This window comes from Erithacus rubecula (assembly GCF_903797595.1).
Source record: "Erithacus rubecula genome assembly, chromosome: 6".
NCBI classification, from domain to species: Eukaryota; Metazoa; Chordata; class Aves; order Passeriformes; family Muscicapidae; genus Erithacus; species Erithacus rubecula.
Window position 1 is genome coordinate 15,820,763 of NC_136688.1, and position 15,994 is coordinate 15,836,756.

Sequence of the window (15,994 nt, forward strand, 5' to 3'; positions counted from 1 at the left end):
AGCAGATAGGCTTGGACCAGCAATGTTTTGGGAAAATCTGTGTAACAGGAGCATTCACTAGTGAATTTACACTGCTTACCTGTTACAGGAGATCCAGAATTTCACTGCAGGCTCATCTCATTTCACCATCATTGCAGCAGCTGAAATGCTGATCTCCTTGGGTGTGTCTCTTTCTGAGTATCAAAAGAGTACTGATGGTAAAAAAACAACATGGGAGACAATAGTGTGAAAAGGCAAGAGCTGTAAAGACTTTCTGAACTGAACAGAGATAAGGGAATCCTAACAAAGAGACTGCAGAATTTCCATGAACTGCAAGATACAACATGAGCTTGCTGTTCAGAAGATATTTGCTGGATTATAAAGAGAAGGATATTAAGGGGAAATTGGTAAGGAAGAAATAAAAGTTTGTAAAAAGGACAAACTAAGTGTAAATACAACAGCAGTATACTCCCTACCAGGTAGACACAAATTTTAATCTGATCTCTCCTTTTTATGCCCCCATTCAACTCCATTATTTCTCTTTTTCTTTTTACTACAAAAAAAGACTGTGGTAGTCCCCATTAATTTATCTGTATATCTAAAGTGCAATGACAGAATTGCTTGATGACACCAAATACTTTCTTTTAAATTTTAAACATGCTCAGTTTAAAATCTGTCATCACCTCATTTAAATTTAAACATTCATCTTCAAATCAGAAGCTGGTTTGTACACCTCATGATTTAGTTTTGCAATGTGACACAGCATGGAAATTTTAGAGTACCACTGATGAGAGCTGAATGGAAAAAGATGTGTCAAACATGATCAGCAAAGAGAAAATTGTGATGATTTGTCAACTCTTGTGTTCTTGGCCCTTTCCCTTTGTGAACTTCAGTGACATTCCTCAATTCCAGAAGAGTAGGGGATAGAGAAAAGCTTGGCATACTGAATCATAATTCAGTATTAATAAATACTTGGAATTGAAGATTCCCACAGAAATTACTCTCCTAAAGAGCTGCTTTTCACTGCACTAAAGAGCCACTGCTTTCCAAATACATCCTTGAAGTGAGCCTTACCTAAAAGCATGATGTGCACATTGTGAAACCATTGGAGATGGAGGCAGTTGGTACAATCAGTCAGAAATTTCTCCTCTCTTTGAATTACCATGTTTTAGTAGCACATACCTTATTCTTGAGTCTTAATTTCTTCATAACCAAAATTTAATCTTTTGGGAAAAGAGTGGTTAGACTCCTGAAATAAAATTTCTTAGCTTGTTATTGTGGAATATTTTAATATTAATAAGGTATTTCATAATTTTATTTGAAAATTCCATTAAGTTCTGTGAAAAGCTCAATAAAGGCTCAGTCTCTGTTTTTTATGTGTAATTTATTCCCCCCACTCCAGCTCTGGGCATTACTATTACATGTAATTTTAAACCTGTTTGCTTCAGTATATGAGGCAAACAAAAGCTGGTAAGCTTATTCTTAAAATAGTCTCTACAAGTTATCTCCAAACTGTTTTTCACTTGCCACATTTTTTTCTCCAAGTAGTTGTTTAAACAAAATAACATGGGTATTTACAGAGTTTGATACTACCACTGATCTTATTTAAAATTTTAACTCTTATGCATCCATATTCTTAACTCTCACTGTTCATAAAATTGACCAAAAACACAGGAAAAAAAAATACTAAGTTGCTGACCAGGAGAATATTCTGTATTCTTGATAAATAATTCCTGCTTTGTAAACTCAAGAGAAAGCAATCTTTGTACAGGATTTTCTCATATTTGGTTCCTTAAATTAAAGTACATTATCTTCCTTCTATTTCCCCTATTTTGAGAAACAAGTGCTCTTAGACTGCCAGAAGGATCAAAGCCAGATTTCTCATACATTATAATTTTATCAAGTGAAATTAACTGGAGGGGGGGAAATTGCAGTAAATTCAGAGTTTGGATTCCTCCATTACTTCAATTTATTTTGCTTCTTCATTTTTTTTCCTTTTAATCTTTCTTTAGTTCTTTTTTTCCCAGTCCTTGAGTCTTACTAACTTGCATTCTCACTTCATCTCTAAGTTATGTTCAGTCAGTCCTTAGTGGTCTCCATTTATTCTATTCCCAGCCCAGCCTAGTCTCTCATTTTGTTTTCCTCTGTTGCCTTTTCCCTTTCTGCTCATCCTACTAAGTTCTGGCATAAATTCTTTCTGCACTAACATCTGCTTCATCTTCTCAGAGCTGAACATTTTGCAAAGCTCGAGAACTTTTCCCACAGGATTGCACTGTACAGGCATCAGCCTGCTTGTGCTACTCCTTGAAAAATGAGAATTCAGATATATTTGGTGCTTGGGGAGACAGGAGTCTGAAAAGGATTGGATAGTTATGCAGTTTTTCCATGCAAATGACTGCATTGCCTCTGTTCTGTTAGTCATGGCACTATCTGGAGTGTAAAGTCAAAACAATTAATACCCATCCTACTTGGCACCATAAATAATCCATGCCCAAACACAAACTCTTTATTCCAATTTTTGCCATTATTTGCTGATGCTTTCCATTGCCACAAAACCAGCAACAAATAAAAACCTGCCAGTGCTAAGGCACAAAACCCCACTGAACACAAACCATGGAATGCAAGTCTGGCCAGAGCACTCACCCTGACCCAGCACAGCACACAGTGACCACATTTCACTTGACAAAATCAACTTTCCCCTCCTCCAGCAGGAGAATTCACCACTCTGCAGAGCAGTTACCTCATGGGAACAAACCAGGGAAGGAAAAAGCACCAACAATCTGAGAAACCTGATAAATACACAAAATGCTGATTTATGAGAACGTTTCTCCTGAAACTGAAAATTCTGAAAGTTCATTTTGCATGTCTCTTCCTTGAGAAGCCACTTTGGATGAGCCTAAGGATCAAGTGTCTCTGTACTTTGAGAAGACCCAGGTAAAAATCCTGATTTAAAACATCTCTCCAGTCAGATCAATACATCACAAAACTGTAATTATTCCAGCTGAGGATTCCTAAGAAACTATAAAATATTAACAGTATGAAGTAGCCCTTTGAGAGGAAATTTTCTCAGCCTATGTCACTCAGAATCTGTTTGCTGAACCATTTTCTGGACAGGTTTCCTTATACCCATTTTCTTGCAACAGTAGAAGAATTCAATTCTTTGGTTTGCTCTAATTTTTTTATGCAGCACTTGACATAAGTTGTAGAGTATAAATAGAGTATAAATTTGGCTCCTGGCTGCCAAAATAGGACAAGTGGACACTTATACAAAGCTAATGAACTTTGAGGAACTAAGGACTTCTCCAGACCTCCTAATATACCAAAATCCAGAGATAGTGAATGAATATTTATCATCAAGAGTAAGAGTCATGGAGAATTTTTAAATTTTTCCACTCATTATAGAGTCATACTGCAAAGAGGCTGGATGAACATAATATGCATAAGCTTCAAAATAAAGGGAAATAAAGCAATAAAAACCACCATAAACACTGAGATTACAGAAAAGAAAAGGAAATTACACAAAAGGAAAAACAACATTTTGGTCACAATCTATGAAAGTGAATAATTAAGGAACTGTTCTAGTGGTATGTTTATGTATTTAAAATAACATGAATTCAACATTAAGAATGGCCCAAATTTTTGTCTCCTGCAGCTGGAGGGCAATAAAGTCATAAAAACAAAACAGAACATGTTCTGAAAGGATTATATGAATTTCAAATATCTGAAAGATAAGTGTCACTACACAGTTATGAACATTTTAAAACTAAAATTAAAATACCAAAATGGTAAGAGAAAAAGGCAGTTTCTCCTTTGAAAATAAAAGCTGAAAAAGTACAAGGAGATGTTTTCAAAGCAATTAGCAATTGTCTTACATCTGGAAATCTGAAATGATGTCCAGATTACTAGACAAGGATGTACAAAGCCATTCACTTATCTGAGAATTAAACTGAGCTGATCCAAAGGAAGAAACAAAAGCACAAAGTTCTAACAGTTTGCTGACTATAAAGTTCAGGAAAACCATGGACTTTCCAATCAAAAATGTATTTAAACGGTGAATAATTTATTTTTTCCATAGTAAGAGTGGTTATAGATCATAGCAAATTCACATTACTGACACAAGAAACAAAACCTTTGGCATATGATAGCAACAAAGATTTCTTGGAGGGCAAGGAATGCTTGTATCAGAAATATTGTTGGGGAAATGCATAATTTTGTCAGAATCAAACCAGCAGACTAAAACCCAGAGAAACAAGAATGAAGCAAACCATGTCACTGCCTCCACAAAGAAATTTTAACTGTGTGTTGCATGGTGTCACCTTTCCTGTTCTTTAGCTTTCAATAAAGGCAGAAAATGAAAATTTTTAATTTGAGAAACCAAAGCTTATAATTACTGGCAAAACTAAGAAACTTTTTCCAGGTCACCTTTAGGATTAGTTGCACTTTCTTTTGTCTGCACACCTGCTGGCATTAAATTTTATTATTGACTACTGATTATTTCTTCTTACTTATTAATTATTGTTTTCATGTTATTAATTTAACTTTTATTATTCATTTCTTCTGGAAGCTGAGGTGTCCTCTTAAATTACTTGGACTAAATAAAATCTATAAAGAAAACTTCTAATATACTGTACAACACTAGATAAATTGTAAACTGGCCCATCCATTGCTCAGCTCAACCATAATAAGCTCTACCCTTGGTCTGGCTTTGATACTCCAAAGCACAACCCCAAACTGGGCTTAGTTGAACATGTTTTACTGTGGTTTTTATGAAAAAAAAATCACTCTTGAATGCAAAAATAGAAAACACATAAATAAACTTGATTTCAGGAAAGGTTTCATGGAATAACTGTCTTATTTCTAAAAGGATTTCAAGGAACCATGGTAATTCCCATAGCTACAGTTGACAGAAAATGTTGATGTACAGTGAGTCATGGAGCAGAGCACTGCAGAAGTGAAGAATAGTTATTGAATTTCATGCAGAGCCCAACCCAGCATCAGGAGAGGACTGGAAAAAAAAAACAAAACAAAACAAAACAAAAAACCAACCTTAACCTCACAGAAACATTTCTTTATTGGTTTGTGCACACACCCAGCTGCAGTGACCATGTTAACACCAAAACTTTCTGTTTGACAAGAATATGGTCTGCTTTGGGATTTCAGCAAGCCATTCAAATTCTCTAAGTAATATTGCTTAGGATCTTCTCAATGAGATAACAAGCTGGTGATTGTTAAGACAGATGTGATTTGCCATGGAAAATATAATTTTTAAATATAGTATCAGCTACCCATAACAGTGTTGTGCCAGTATAGCCCATGTCAACAGAGTAAATGTTTGACTTGAATAAAAATATCACAGGAAAATTTGTCCCTTTACAGACAATATCATACAGAGTTTCCAGAAATTAGATAATAATCAGTGCTAGCTATTTTGCTGGATAGGCTTCCCAAAATTAGGACTTAACTAGAGTGTTTTTCACTGGCTGGTGGCAGCTACAGAACCAACAATTCTTGACCTAAATGCCAATCTCGCTGTTTCCTCTCCTCAGCTTTGGTGCTCAATTAAGGCAGCCTTAGAGCTTATTCTCTGTGGCAAACAGTATAAAAAATTCAGAGTAACCATGAATCAAGCCCCACTATTTAATAGGCAAAAATCATGGAAGGTTTTCTGGGGTGATGTGTGATCCATAAACCCACACTTACTCTGGCATAAAACCCACTCACAGCATTTATTCATGATCTGTGCTCTGCTTCAGCCACATCAGGGTGCACTGGGGAGAAGTAACACCCAGACAAATGATTCAGTATGCACCAATTAAAAAAAAAGTAGTTCTCCCTGTTTGATTCTTCACCATCAGATTAACAGCCTTCCTTTTGCATCAAGCCAAGTATGGAGAGGAAGTTTTTCTTAGGAAAGGACAAATCCTAAATTCCATGAGCACCCTACCCTGTTACCAGTGAGTAAGCACTGACTGCTTTAGGTCTGTGCAAGGATTAGTTACTCTGGAAGTGACTAGAAAGAGACTGAATGAGATTGATTTTGTTAATGTCCCTGCTTTCTGAATCAGAAATAAATCCAATTTCTTTGGAGATGAGTAAAGGAAACTCCCAAACACTGGGTTTGTGTCCCAAATGAGATCCAAAACTGGCAGAGCTGCTGCACCAGCTCCAAAGCACAGCTGACATCCCAGTTTCTGAGCTCATCCTCCCAATCCCAAAGCAAAGAACACAGAATAGCAGCAGGGTGATGCTACATCACCTGTGAAGCTGCTCAGACAAGAGGAGCAGGCTGGAAGCAGCAGCCAAAATCCTCCCCAGCACAAAGACCTCACTGAGCAGAGAGACAGAATGTTCAGGGCAGTAAATTTGTAAGGACTGTCAGGAAACCAGCCTGGAAAGGGCAGAAGATTCCCAAAGAGCATCCCAAGTTTAGGTGCCAGTAAAAGAAGGATTCTCTTTGTGACACAGCAACAATCAAAGTGTTGAGGGGACTTTTTTCAGCCTGACAGAATTTCTATTATTTCTAGATACCTCAAAACCTGAAGCATTATATGAATTCAAATATTCAACAGTTGCATGCCAAAATTTAAATGTGAATTTTTATCAGAAGTCTTTATAACATTGCAAACTTAAAATAAAAAAACAGAAAAACCAGGCCAGAGAGCAATTTAAGCCAGTACATGCATGCTATCATACCCATATCTAACAAAACAAAACTTAAAAATGCTGCAAGACTACCAAGGTAATTTTTAAGATTTTTTTAAATTTGTTTTATGATGTTACCCAGACTTTTGATGACTTAAAGACTTGGTGTTTAAAACAACAATTGTTTGTGACACTCATGACTTTTAGATAAAATGCAGCAAAAAATCTACCACCTTTTTTCTGTTTTTTTCCCTGCAACAATTGCTCTCTATATCTCTGACTTCATGATTTTGAAAGAGTAGATGACAATATTTTAGAAGAAAATCATAAGAGAAACTCAAAGCAGACAATATCTATGCCTACTTTGTGTTCCAGCACATTTTGTAGGAGCTGGAGAGATGCTTGCCTTGAAAAAAAGTAATAGGATCCCTGGTGGTAGCAAAAATATATAACTACAATCAGATTCAGTTTTCTTTATCAAATATGCCAAAATATAATATTTTTATATCAAATATGCAAAATATAATAATATGGACATTTTATTTCTATTTGACACTGAAGTAAAAAAAAAAAAAAAAGAAAAAAACACTTCATGAGATAATGATTCTGTACTAGTAGAATACTTTAGCCTGTTTCACTTTAATAAAAAACCAATTTAACAGTATCCTCAGACTTACTTATACTGAAGAAGAAATAAAATCTCTGGCACTTTTCAGTATTTTGCTGATTTCTAGACCATTCATCATTTCTAGGTGAATGGAATATCTGGGAGGGTTTTTGAATAAGGTATAAGATCTTAAAACAATGCTGAACAATGCTGTTCAAATGATAGGCAAAGTTCTGAAAAATGTTTTGCTTGATTACCTTTGAAATTTGGAATTTATACTATATTGAATACAGTTATAGATACCTTTCTTCTGAGGCTATCACAATGTTTTTGCAGGTCAGCAACAAATCTGACATTGCTTTAAGCTGTGGAAATCAGGGCAATGGAAAAACACAGCAATATTTAAGTGATGATATATGTCAATACTGCTTTATTCAGTTTTTGCATATGAATCACTGACTCTTAGTGAGCAGACACAAACTGGAGAGAGCAGAATTGCTGCTGTTCAACACAAAATCCATTAAAAATTACCTTGACATACATATTCCTCTGCATCAGAAGCTTTGGCAGTTTTCAGAGTGGAAATGGTGTATGGAGTTATTGGCAGAGAAACAAATTTAAACTCCTGCCCAGTATCACACATGAGGATATTTCCACCACACCTAGCTGCTGTTCCCCTTCATCCTTCATATCTAGAATCCTTTTACTCTAAATCCCTCCTGAAGGCACCATTCCATTTACACAGAGGAAATGTGATCACCCCAAACCAGTGCAAACCCATGGATTTAATTCCCAGAAAACCTGGAAGCAGCCCTGTGCAGCCAGCCTGACACACTGACACTAACACTGAAAAAGTGAATACACCTCCCTGCTCTCCCTATATTTATGTAATACAAATTGGTGTCACAACCTGCAACTCAAACATCTCCTCTCATGAATTATTCCCCTTCATTAACTGCACATATTTCATCCCAAAGCACACAAGTCAGCAGAAGCAGCCTTACTGAAGCTTTTTGAGTGATAGTACCTCACAGTCCCTCTGTCATCCCTGAGCCACTGCAGGACTATGGAATTTACGAAAATACCCTCTTTCTAATCTCTTTTCTAGTACTTTTTTATTTACTGGCTATTGTAAATAGCAGACTTTTTAAAAACCCAAACAAAAACCACTCTGCTGCTTTGGGTCTTTTGTAATGTTTCCACTCCATGTGCCCAGCTGGCTTCAGAATTTCATTTTCTAATATATAAAAACATAGCACAAATATACCAAAATCATAGAAAACTACTGCCAGATCTCAAGAGCCCCTAGCTCTATACCCAAATATTAATGACTAATCAAGCTGAGCTTCTATTACCCAAATTGCTGCCTCATCTCAGCCCCAAATGATTTGCTAGAACCAGGTGTGTGAAACCCCGAGGTACTCACTGTTCTGTTACTTACACCAGTTTCCACATCTCAGTAAAATTCTTTTTTTGGGTTCTTGCCATGCCTTTCTGCATTCACCCTAAGATTTCCTGCTGTTAACATCCACTGGAGATCTGCTGGAAAGCCAGATAGCAATTATTTATTTAATCCAACAAAACCTTTGTGTGGGCATTGAGAGGTAATTCAAAGCTTTCTTTTAGATATCACTAACACCACAATTCAAAACTAGGATCAGTATTGTAAATTTAAGGTATTTATTAGGGCAACTAATGTGCTCTGTTCATTACCACCTTTGCTCTTAAAAACTCCAAGAATAATTAGGGGGGGAAGAAGAAGAAGCAGAAAGAAGGTTAAAAATGAAGAAAGAAGGAAAAGAAGAAGAAAGAAGAAAGAAGAAGAAAGAAGAAGAAAGAAGAAGAAAGAAGAAGAAAGAAGAAGAAAGAAGAAGAAAGAAGAAGAAAGAAGAAGAAAGAAGAAGAAAGAAGAAGAAAGAAGAAGAAAGAAGAAGAAAGAAGAAGAAAGAAGAAGAAAGAAGAAGAAAGAAGAAGAAAGAAGAAGAAAGAAGAAAGAAGAAAGAAGAAAGAAGAAAGAAGAAAGAAGAAAGAAGAAAGAAGAAAGAAGAAAGAAGAAAGAAGAAAGAAGAAAGAAGAAAGAAGAAGAAAGAAAAAAGAAGAAGAAAGAAGAAGGAGAAGAAGGAGGAGAAGAAACAGAAAATGAGAAGTAGAAAAAGGAGAAAAAGAAAAAGAAGGAGGAGAAGAAAAATAAGAAGGAAAAGAAGGAAAAAAAAAAAGAAAAAGGAGAAAAAGAAGAAGGAAAAAAAGAAAAAGAAGGAGAAAAACGAAGAAAAGTAAGAGAAAGAAGGAGGAAAAAAAAGAAAAATAGGAAAAGTAATGAGAAATATAAAAATAAAAATAAGAAGAAAAAGAAGGAGAAAAAGAATAAAAAGACGCCGGGAAACCCCGCGAAGCGAAAGGAAAACACCGCGCTCCCGGCCCGGGCCGCTCCTCCGCGCCGCCAGGGGTCGCTGTCGCAGCCGGCGGCCGGAAGCGCCGCCCGCTCCCCGCGGCTCTGTGGCCAGCGGTCGTGCCTGGCCGGGAACGGGGCGCGCTGACCCACACCACCGAACCGGCACCGACACCGGCACCGACACCGGGACCGACACAGGCACCGGGCACGGCGGGAGGTACCGGGCGCGCGTCCTCTGTGCGATGGCCCCCCTGTCCCGGGCGGCTGTGGGCCGGCGCTGCCGTGCGGGGCAGGCTCTGGGCCGTGCTCCCTCACGGAGCCTTTCCCCCGCGCTTGGTTAATGCACACCCGGCTGTTAGAAACGAGAAACAAAGCATCGATGTTCAGCGAAATTTAGATTGGTTTTTGTTTGTAGAATAGGGTGTAGATGAACGTAAACATCCCAATTAAGCTACACTCTGTGATTTGAGAAAGTAATGCTACTAAACGTCTTGAATAAATACTTAGTTTAGGAAAAAAAAAAAGTCCCTGAAAGGAATAGAAGATGCATGGTTTAAATCCAGAAGAAATTTAGTATATTTCTAGTTTTGTCAGGACTAGAAGACTGTAATTTCTTTACATGTTTTTTAAATCATTTAAATCCAGTATGACAGGCTTATGGATAAAAGTTTGCACTGCGAATCTGATTGATTTCAATGCTTTCCCTAGGGTGACCTTCACAGAAACTCCTAAAGGCTTCAAAGAACTCATTTCGGGCAAAACCCAAGGCAATAAGTTGTTCTGATAAAGCAAAATGGATCCTTGCTCAGTTGGGGTTCAGCTTCAAGCCACCAACGAATGCCATAAGACCTATTACACCCGTCACACTGGCTTCAAGACTAAACAGGACATTTCCTCATCTGACCTCCTGCTGCTTCAGCTCAGGACTGGCATAACTCTGTCAGAGAGCAACACAATCTGCTTCCACCACGCAAAAATCTACATTGAGAGGTTTGAAGACTTGCAAAAATCCTGTTGTGATCCCTTTAACATCCACAGAAAACTGTCCAAGAAAAGCCTGAGAGCAATTGACTTGGATGATGCAGCTTTTCTGAGTGCCAAGTTTGGGAGACAGTTTGTTCCTGGTTGGAAGCTTTGTCCCAAATGCATGCAGATAATAAATGGAACTGTGGATATGGAACCTGAGGAGAGACAAAGAAGAAAACTGGATCCAGATGTGTGTATATGGATCTGTTTTCCCATCCCCTCTGTACTCTGTTAGACTTCATATAACTACTGCATAAAGAAATCACTACATAAAATTTCTCTCATAGAAATAAGAAAGGATGAAAAAAGAAAAAGTAGAAAAAAAGGCATTTTCTCTTTCAGTTCATTATGAAATGAACCTGCATTGAGGTGAATTAAGTGTGCTCTTGGTGTGGTGTCTGGGCTGTGAAGGCCATGGCATTTGGTCAGGGGCAGGGATGCTCAGTGTGGGAGGAGAGTGCTCCAAGTGCTGAGCTCAGTGTGGCTGGTGCCTGGCTGGGTGCATTGCTCAGGCTGTGCACAGGGAATCTGCTGTGGGCAGCCAAAACAGCCAGAGTTTGTCTGTGTGCACCCTGACAAACAGGAGTTGCATTCCAGGAGCTGTTCCCCAGCTGTATTTTTCAATTATATGGCAGTATAATTAGGAGGATGATTTGAAAGCATTGATTAAAACTGCTACTACAAAGTTTGTGTTGCTGGGGTCAGAGACAGGTATAGTTCCCCAGCATAATGATTTTAAGTCTTGTTTGTCCTGGGGAATCATAGGTCAAGAATTCATCTAAGTTATTACAATATCCTTGACTGGTTATTTTCTTAGGAATTAAGATTTGCATTTCTAATTAAGTGACATTTTCTTTTTCTACAGGGACGTACAGCTAAGGCTTTAAAGTCCCTCCAGTTTGCTAACCCAGGACGACAGACTGAGTTCACTCCAGAGACCAGTAAAAGGGAAAAAAGAAGGCTGCAAACAAAAATATCAATGTTTAATTCAGACAGGTAATTTGTTAGTTGTACTTACATTAACTTTCACTTGAAAATAAAATAGCCTTGATGGTCAGCCTGTAACATTATCTATGTGGATGTTTGTGTGTTTATGGATTTGGTTTTTGGTTTTGCAGATGTTGAAGATCACTCTCATTTCTGAGATAAATAAAAGAGAATATAAAATGTTAGCTTACAGCTCATATATCAGGCAAGCACAAAAATGTGTTTATGAGGCACAATACTACACCAGACCATAGATGTTGTTATTAATACATGCATCAACTGAAATGCTGATAATAAGATAAATTTGAATGTAGTAGGATCAAGTAGGCTACACTTAAAATATTGGTTATTGTCATTCTGTAAACTCAGTAGTTGCACTTGGTAAAGAAAAGTGTGCAAGTCAGGACCTTACCTTCCTTTGGAAAAACCAAGTTAATAATACTGGGTAACAAGTTGCAACCTTCTAATGTGACTGGTTAAAAAAAAGAATTATTTAGCAAATTATGCAAGAAATATCCCATTAATGCATTGCCCCTGCTCTCCACCCAAGTGTAACTGCACCAGACAGAAGCAGACACTAGATGTGCTGTCACCAGGTACACATCCTCCCCTCTTCCTCTGTTTCTTCTGCTTCCTTTGGGCACAGAGTGGAGATGCAGCTAGGAATGACAAATGTTATCAAACACAGCAAGGAGAAATGAACAGTGATAAAGTGAACACCTGAAGAAAGCAAGCTTCCCTCCACAAATATTAGTAACTTAGCATGAAAATAGAAGCGGGTTTAGCAGGGAGGATAACTCATCGAAATAAAAGCAGGTTTAGCGTGGAGGATAACTGTTGTTTCTCTCTGCACAGGCAGGTGATCCCAGCCAAGAGCAAGGTGTATGACAGCCAGGGCCTGCTGCTGTACAGTGGCATGGACCTGTGTGACTGCCTGGATGAGGATTGCCTGGGCTGCTTCTACGCCTGCCCCAAGTGCGGCTCCAACAAGTGCGGCACCGAGTGCCGCTGCGACCGCAAGTGGCTCTACGAGCAGATCGAGATCGAGGGCGGGGAGATCATCAGGAACAAGCACGTGGGCTAGAGAGTGTGCACAGCTGCACCTGCCTGTGGGCTCACACTGCACCTGCATCAGGGCAGGGCAGCATGCTGGGGTTTGGCACCAGCCACTCTCGGTGTCATCAGGGGCACTGCCATACTGCTGTTTGTTCACATTTGAGTTACATTGTGCTAATGCTTCTTAGTCACTAGGTAAGGTCTCACTGAACAGCTGTATTCAAGTACAGAGTGCTAAATTCTAATGTACACCATCCTGAGCCACTCACTGTTGTTTCACACTTTGTTTTATAGAATGAACCATCTCCATGTATCCCTCATTTCTCCTAAAATTCAGGATCTCAATCTGTTTTATGTGAAATTCTATGCAAGTTCTCACTGAATTTACATGCAGTATTAGTAAAGCTCTTTTTCTAGTATTAATAGTGAATGCTGTATCTTCTTTAGAGTATTGAAGCTACATCTCATCAATCCAATCCTGTTCACTTGAAAATGAGTCAAAAGCATTTAGGTGTTCAGATCTCATCCCAGTTACTGAGATTTGAGATCAAGTTATCCTTATGAATTCATAAGAATATTAATTCTTATTAAAATACTGAAATTAACCTGTCAAGGCATTGTGATGACTTTGTTGGTTTCTGTAGAACAAAATTAAAATAATTTTGCTCTGTTATCAGTCTGTAATTGGACTGAACCAGTATTTCAACAACCTGTTTCAACTCTTTTTTTCACTTTACTAGTTTTCAAGGTTTCTCTGCACCTGAAATGAACTTGGGTGTCTGTTTCCAAAGGTTATCTAGACTGCTACCAAAAAAACCCAGATGAATGGGAAGTATCTTTGGTTGATACATTATCTGTCCTCATAATATTAAACTTTTACCCTCTTACAAGGGTTATTGAAAAGATTCTATAAATGAAGTCTTAGTCTTGTTTTTCTTTGCATTTTTGTTGCGTTTTGTATAAATTTCCTGTTCTTTGATGACTTGGAAGCTCTGCATGTTTGTTGGGTTGTATTTTTCAATAATACTGTTAACTTCTTGAAGACTTACTTGGTAAAGTTGTATAATCTTGCTGTGTGCTCAGCAGATTTTTTTCTGTTCTGGTGTCATGAATGTTGCATTGCCAAAATCCAAAGTTATGCTTTGAGTTATGCTGACATCTGCTGGTCCTACTGGAGTATAAGCACTGAGATGCTACCTTTTGTATTAAATCTGTTGTAAAATTAATCTGACACTTTTTTTTCTTTTTGGTCAGAGCATTGACAGTTGTTGCAGTCAGTTGTCTCTCACTCTTTCATATCTTAAGCAGTCTTTTGAATTAGATTAAAAGATAAACAGGTAGCTTCCAGGAGAATGAGAGGGGAAAAACTGGTTGAGTTGTGTCATTTATATGTTTTTTTTTTTTGTAATTAGACCAGAATTGGCAGTGTTCATTGTTAATAAACTTAAAAGCCTTCTGTGTATTACTAAGTTCAGTAGTGTGTTTTTAATACAGTTCCACATACCCCACAACCATTTTCCTCTTCAAAGACATTGTTACAAGTCAAACTTTACCATCTTGCTGGATTGAAACTGCTTGCAGCATAAATTTCACTTTTTGCTGTTTTTATAAACACCTCACAAGCTATTTTGTCATCATCTAAAGTGAGTGTGCCAGAATTGCTCACAACTAAGCCTGCTAAACAGGACAAGGAAACAACTACTTCCCATAAAATCCAAAATTCATAAGCACATCAAGCTCTGCATGCAGGGACTTCCCTTTTGATATTAATTGCAAAAATTTGTGCCTTGGCAAAGTTGACATATTCAAGAGACAAAAATCAATAAACCAGTAAAAGACTGGTTTATGAAGAGTGCATATTCCATGAATCACTTTGAATTTTTTGAAGCTCCAGAATTGTGTTGTAAGACAACAAGCCAGTCCTTAACACTAAACACTCGACTTTCTCACACAGAGCAAAGTTCTCTTTAAGTTTAGAACATGGTCAAATTTAACATTTTCAAAAGTCAGGGTTTTTCTGTTGACCCTGTGAGAATTGCCAGAGATAGGATCTGCCCCTTTGTGAAGCTGAAAGTTTAAAAGTTTAAAACCAATTAAGTATCCCTTGGGGTTATTTGTGTTAAATATTCAAATAACAGTATAATGCAATCAGGTAATTAAAAAGAGAAAGTTTGCATTAACTTTTCACCATTATATTATAATGTATGTTATAACCTTATCCTTAGACACAGCCTGAATTTGGGGCCTTTAAAATCAGTTAAATTCATTACCTCAGTAACTAACATTCCTAACTTCTGAATCTTTAACCATTCAAGACATCAGAAAGAGCTGGAAGTAGACAGGCCCACCAAAAATAGTAATTTTGTAAATCCAGAAGTCAGAATTAAAGCTTCTAAAGGAGAAGAAAACAGTTAAGGTGACAGATTTTACTTGTTTTAGATCTGTTTTAATGTTCCTTTTAGCCTTTTCTCATAGGTATTATTCAAATTAGCCAGAATGGACAACTGTACAAATGCTTTCACTGAAATCCCAAATGTCACAGCTCCAGAGATTTAAGTGTGCATCTGTCAGCTGATGTATGACAAACAGCTGCAGTCAGCATCAAGGCCTTACAATTCTCATGATATCCCTCATGATCCAGGTGTTTTTTCCCTAATAATTCTTCATCAAACATTCTGAAAGCTTTATTCATGTTCTAACCAGTCAATACCACACTAATGCAACTTTCTTTAAAGGCCCCTTCAGACACTTCTTTCCAACTTCAAATTATACATTCTTTTAACTACAACTGATAGTAGAGGAACAGTTCATTGAAATTAATATATTTGAAGACCATTAATTACAAGCTGCATCTAGTGTTCACCAGTGTGGAATCAATAACCAGAGCTACTGTTACTCATTCACTGCAATTAGATTTGAAATCATCAGCTGTCCTCCAACTTGTATTAAAAAATATTGTAGGAAGGTGTGAAACCTTTGCCATTAAACTGTCCAATTCACTCTTTGAAAGAGTTTTATCCCACTCTGAAATAGGGAATATTCACTTTTTTCAAGTCCCTCATACCCAGCAGAGGGCATCAGCTTGCTGCAAACCTGTCCATGAATTGCACCTCCAAGAGCTGCATCCCCAGAATTAGGGGATACCTCAAAGAGGAATTAATTCATTGGCACATTCAGAAATTGAGCTCAGGATAAGAAAAGAGTTACCCACAGGCATGAGGTTGCAATATAGCTGACTCAGGTACAGGATCTGCACTTGAGACAAACTGATTTTCATTTGGGCTTTGTAAGAACCTCTCACCCAA

General features: G+C 37.6%; 1 protein-coding gene across 1 annotated transcript; it reads left to right on the forward strand.

The window, feature by feature from the left end:
• Positions 1 to 10,298: 10,298 nt before the first annotated feature.
• ARL14EP (ARF like GTPase 14 effector protein) lies at positions 10,299 to 14,498 on the forward strand. The gene is made up of 3 exons (XM_079309610.1): positions 10,299 to 10,836; positions 11,512 to 11,642; positions 12,489 to 14,498. Exons 1-3 carry the CDS (start codon positions 10,414 to 10,416, stop codon positions 12,715 to 12,717), a joined length of 783 nt encoding a protein of 260 aa, XP_079165736.1. The 5' UTR covers positions 10,299 to 10,413; the 3' UTR covers positions 12,718 to 14,498.
• The last annotated feature ends 1,496 nt before the right edge of the window (positions 14,499 to 15,994 follow it).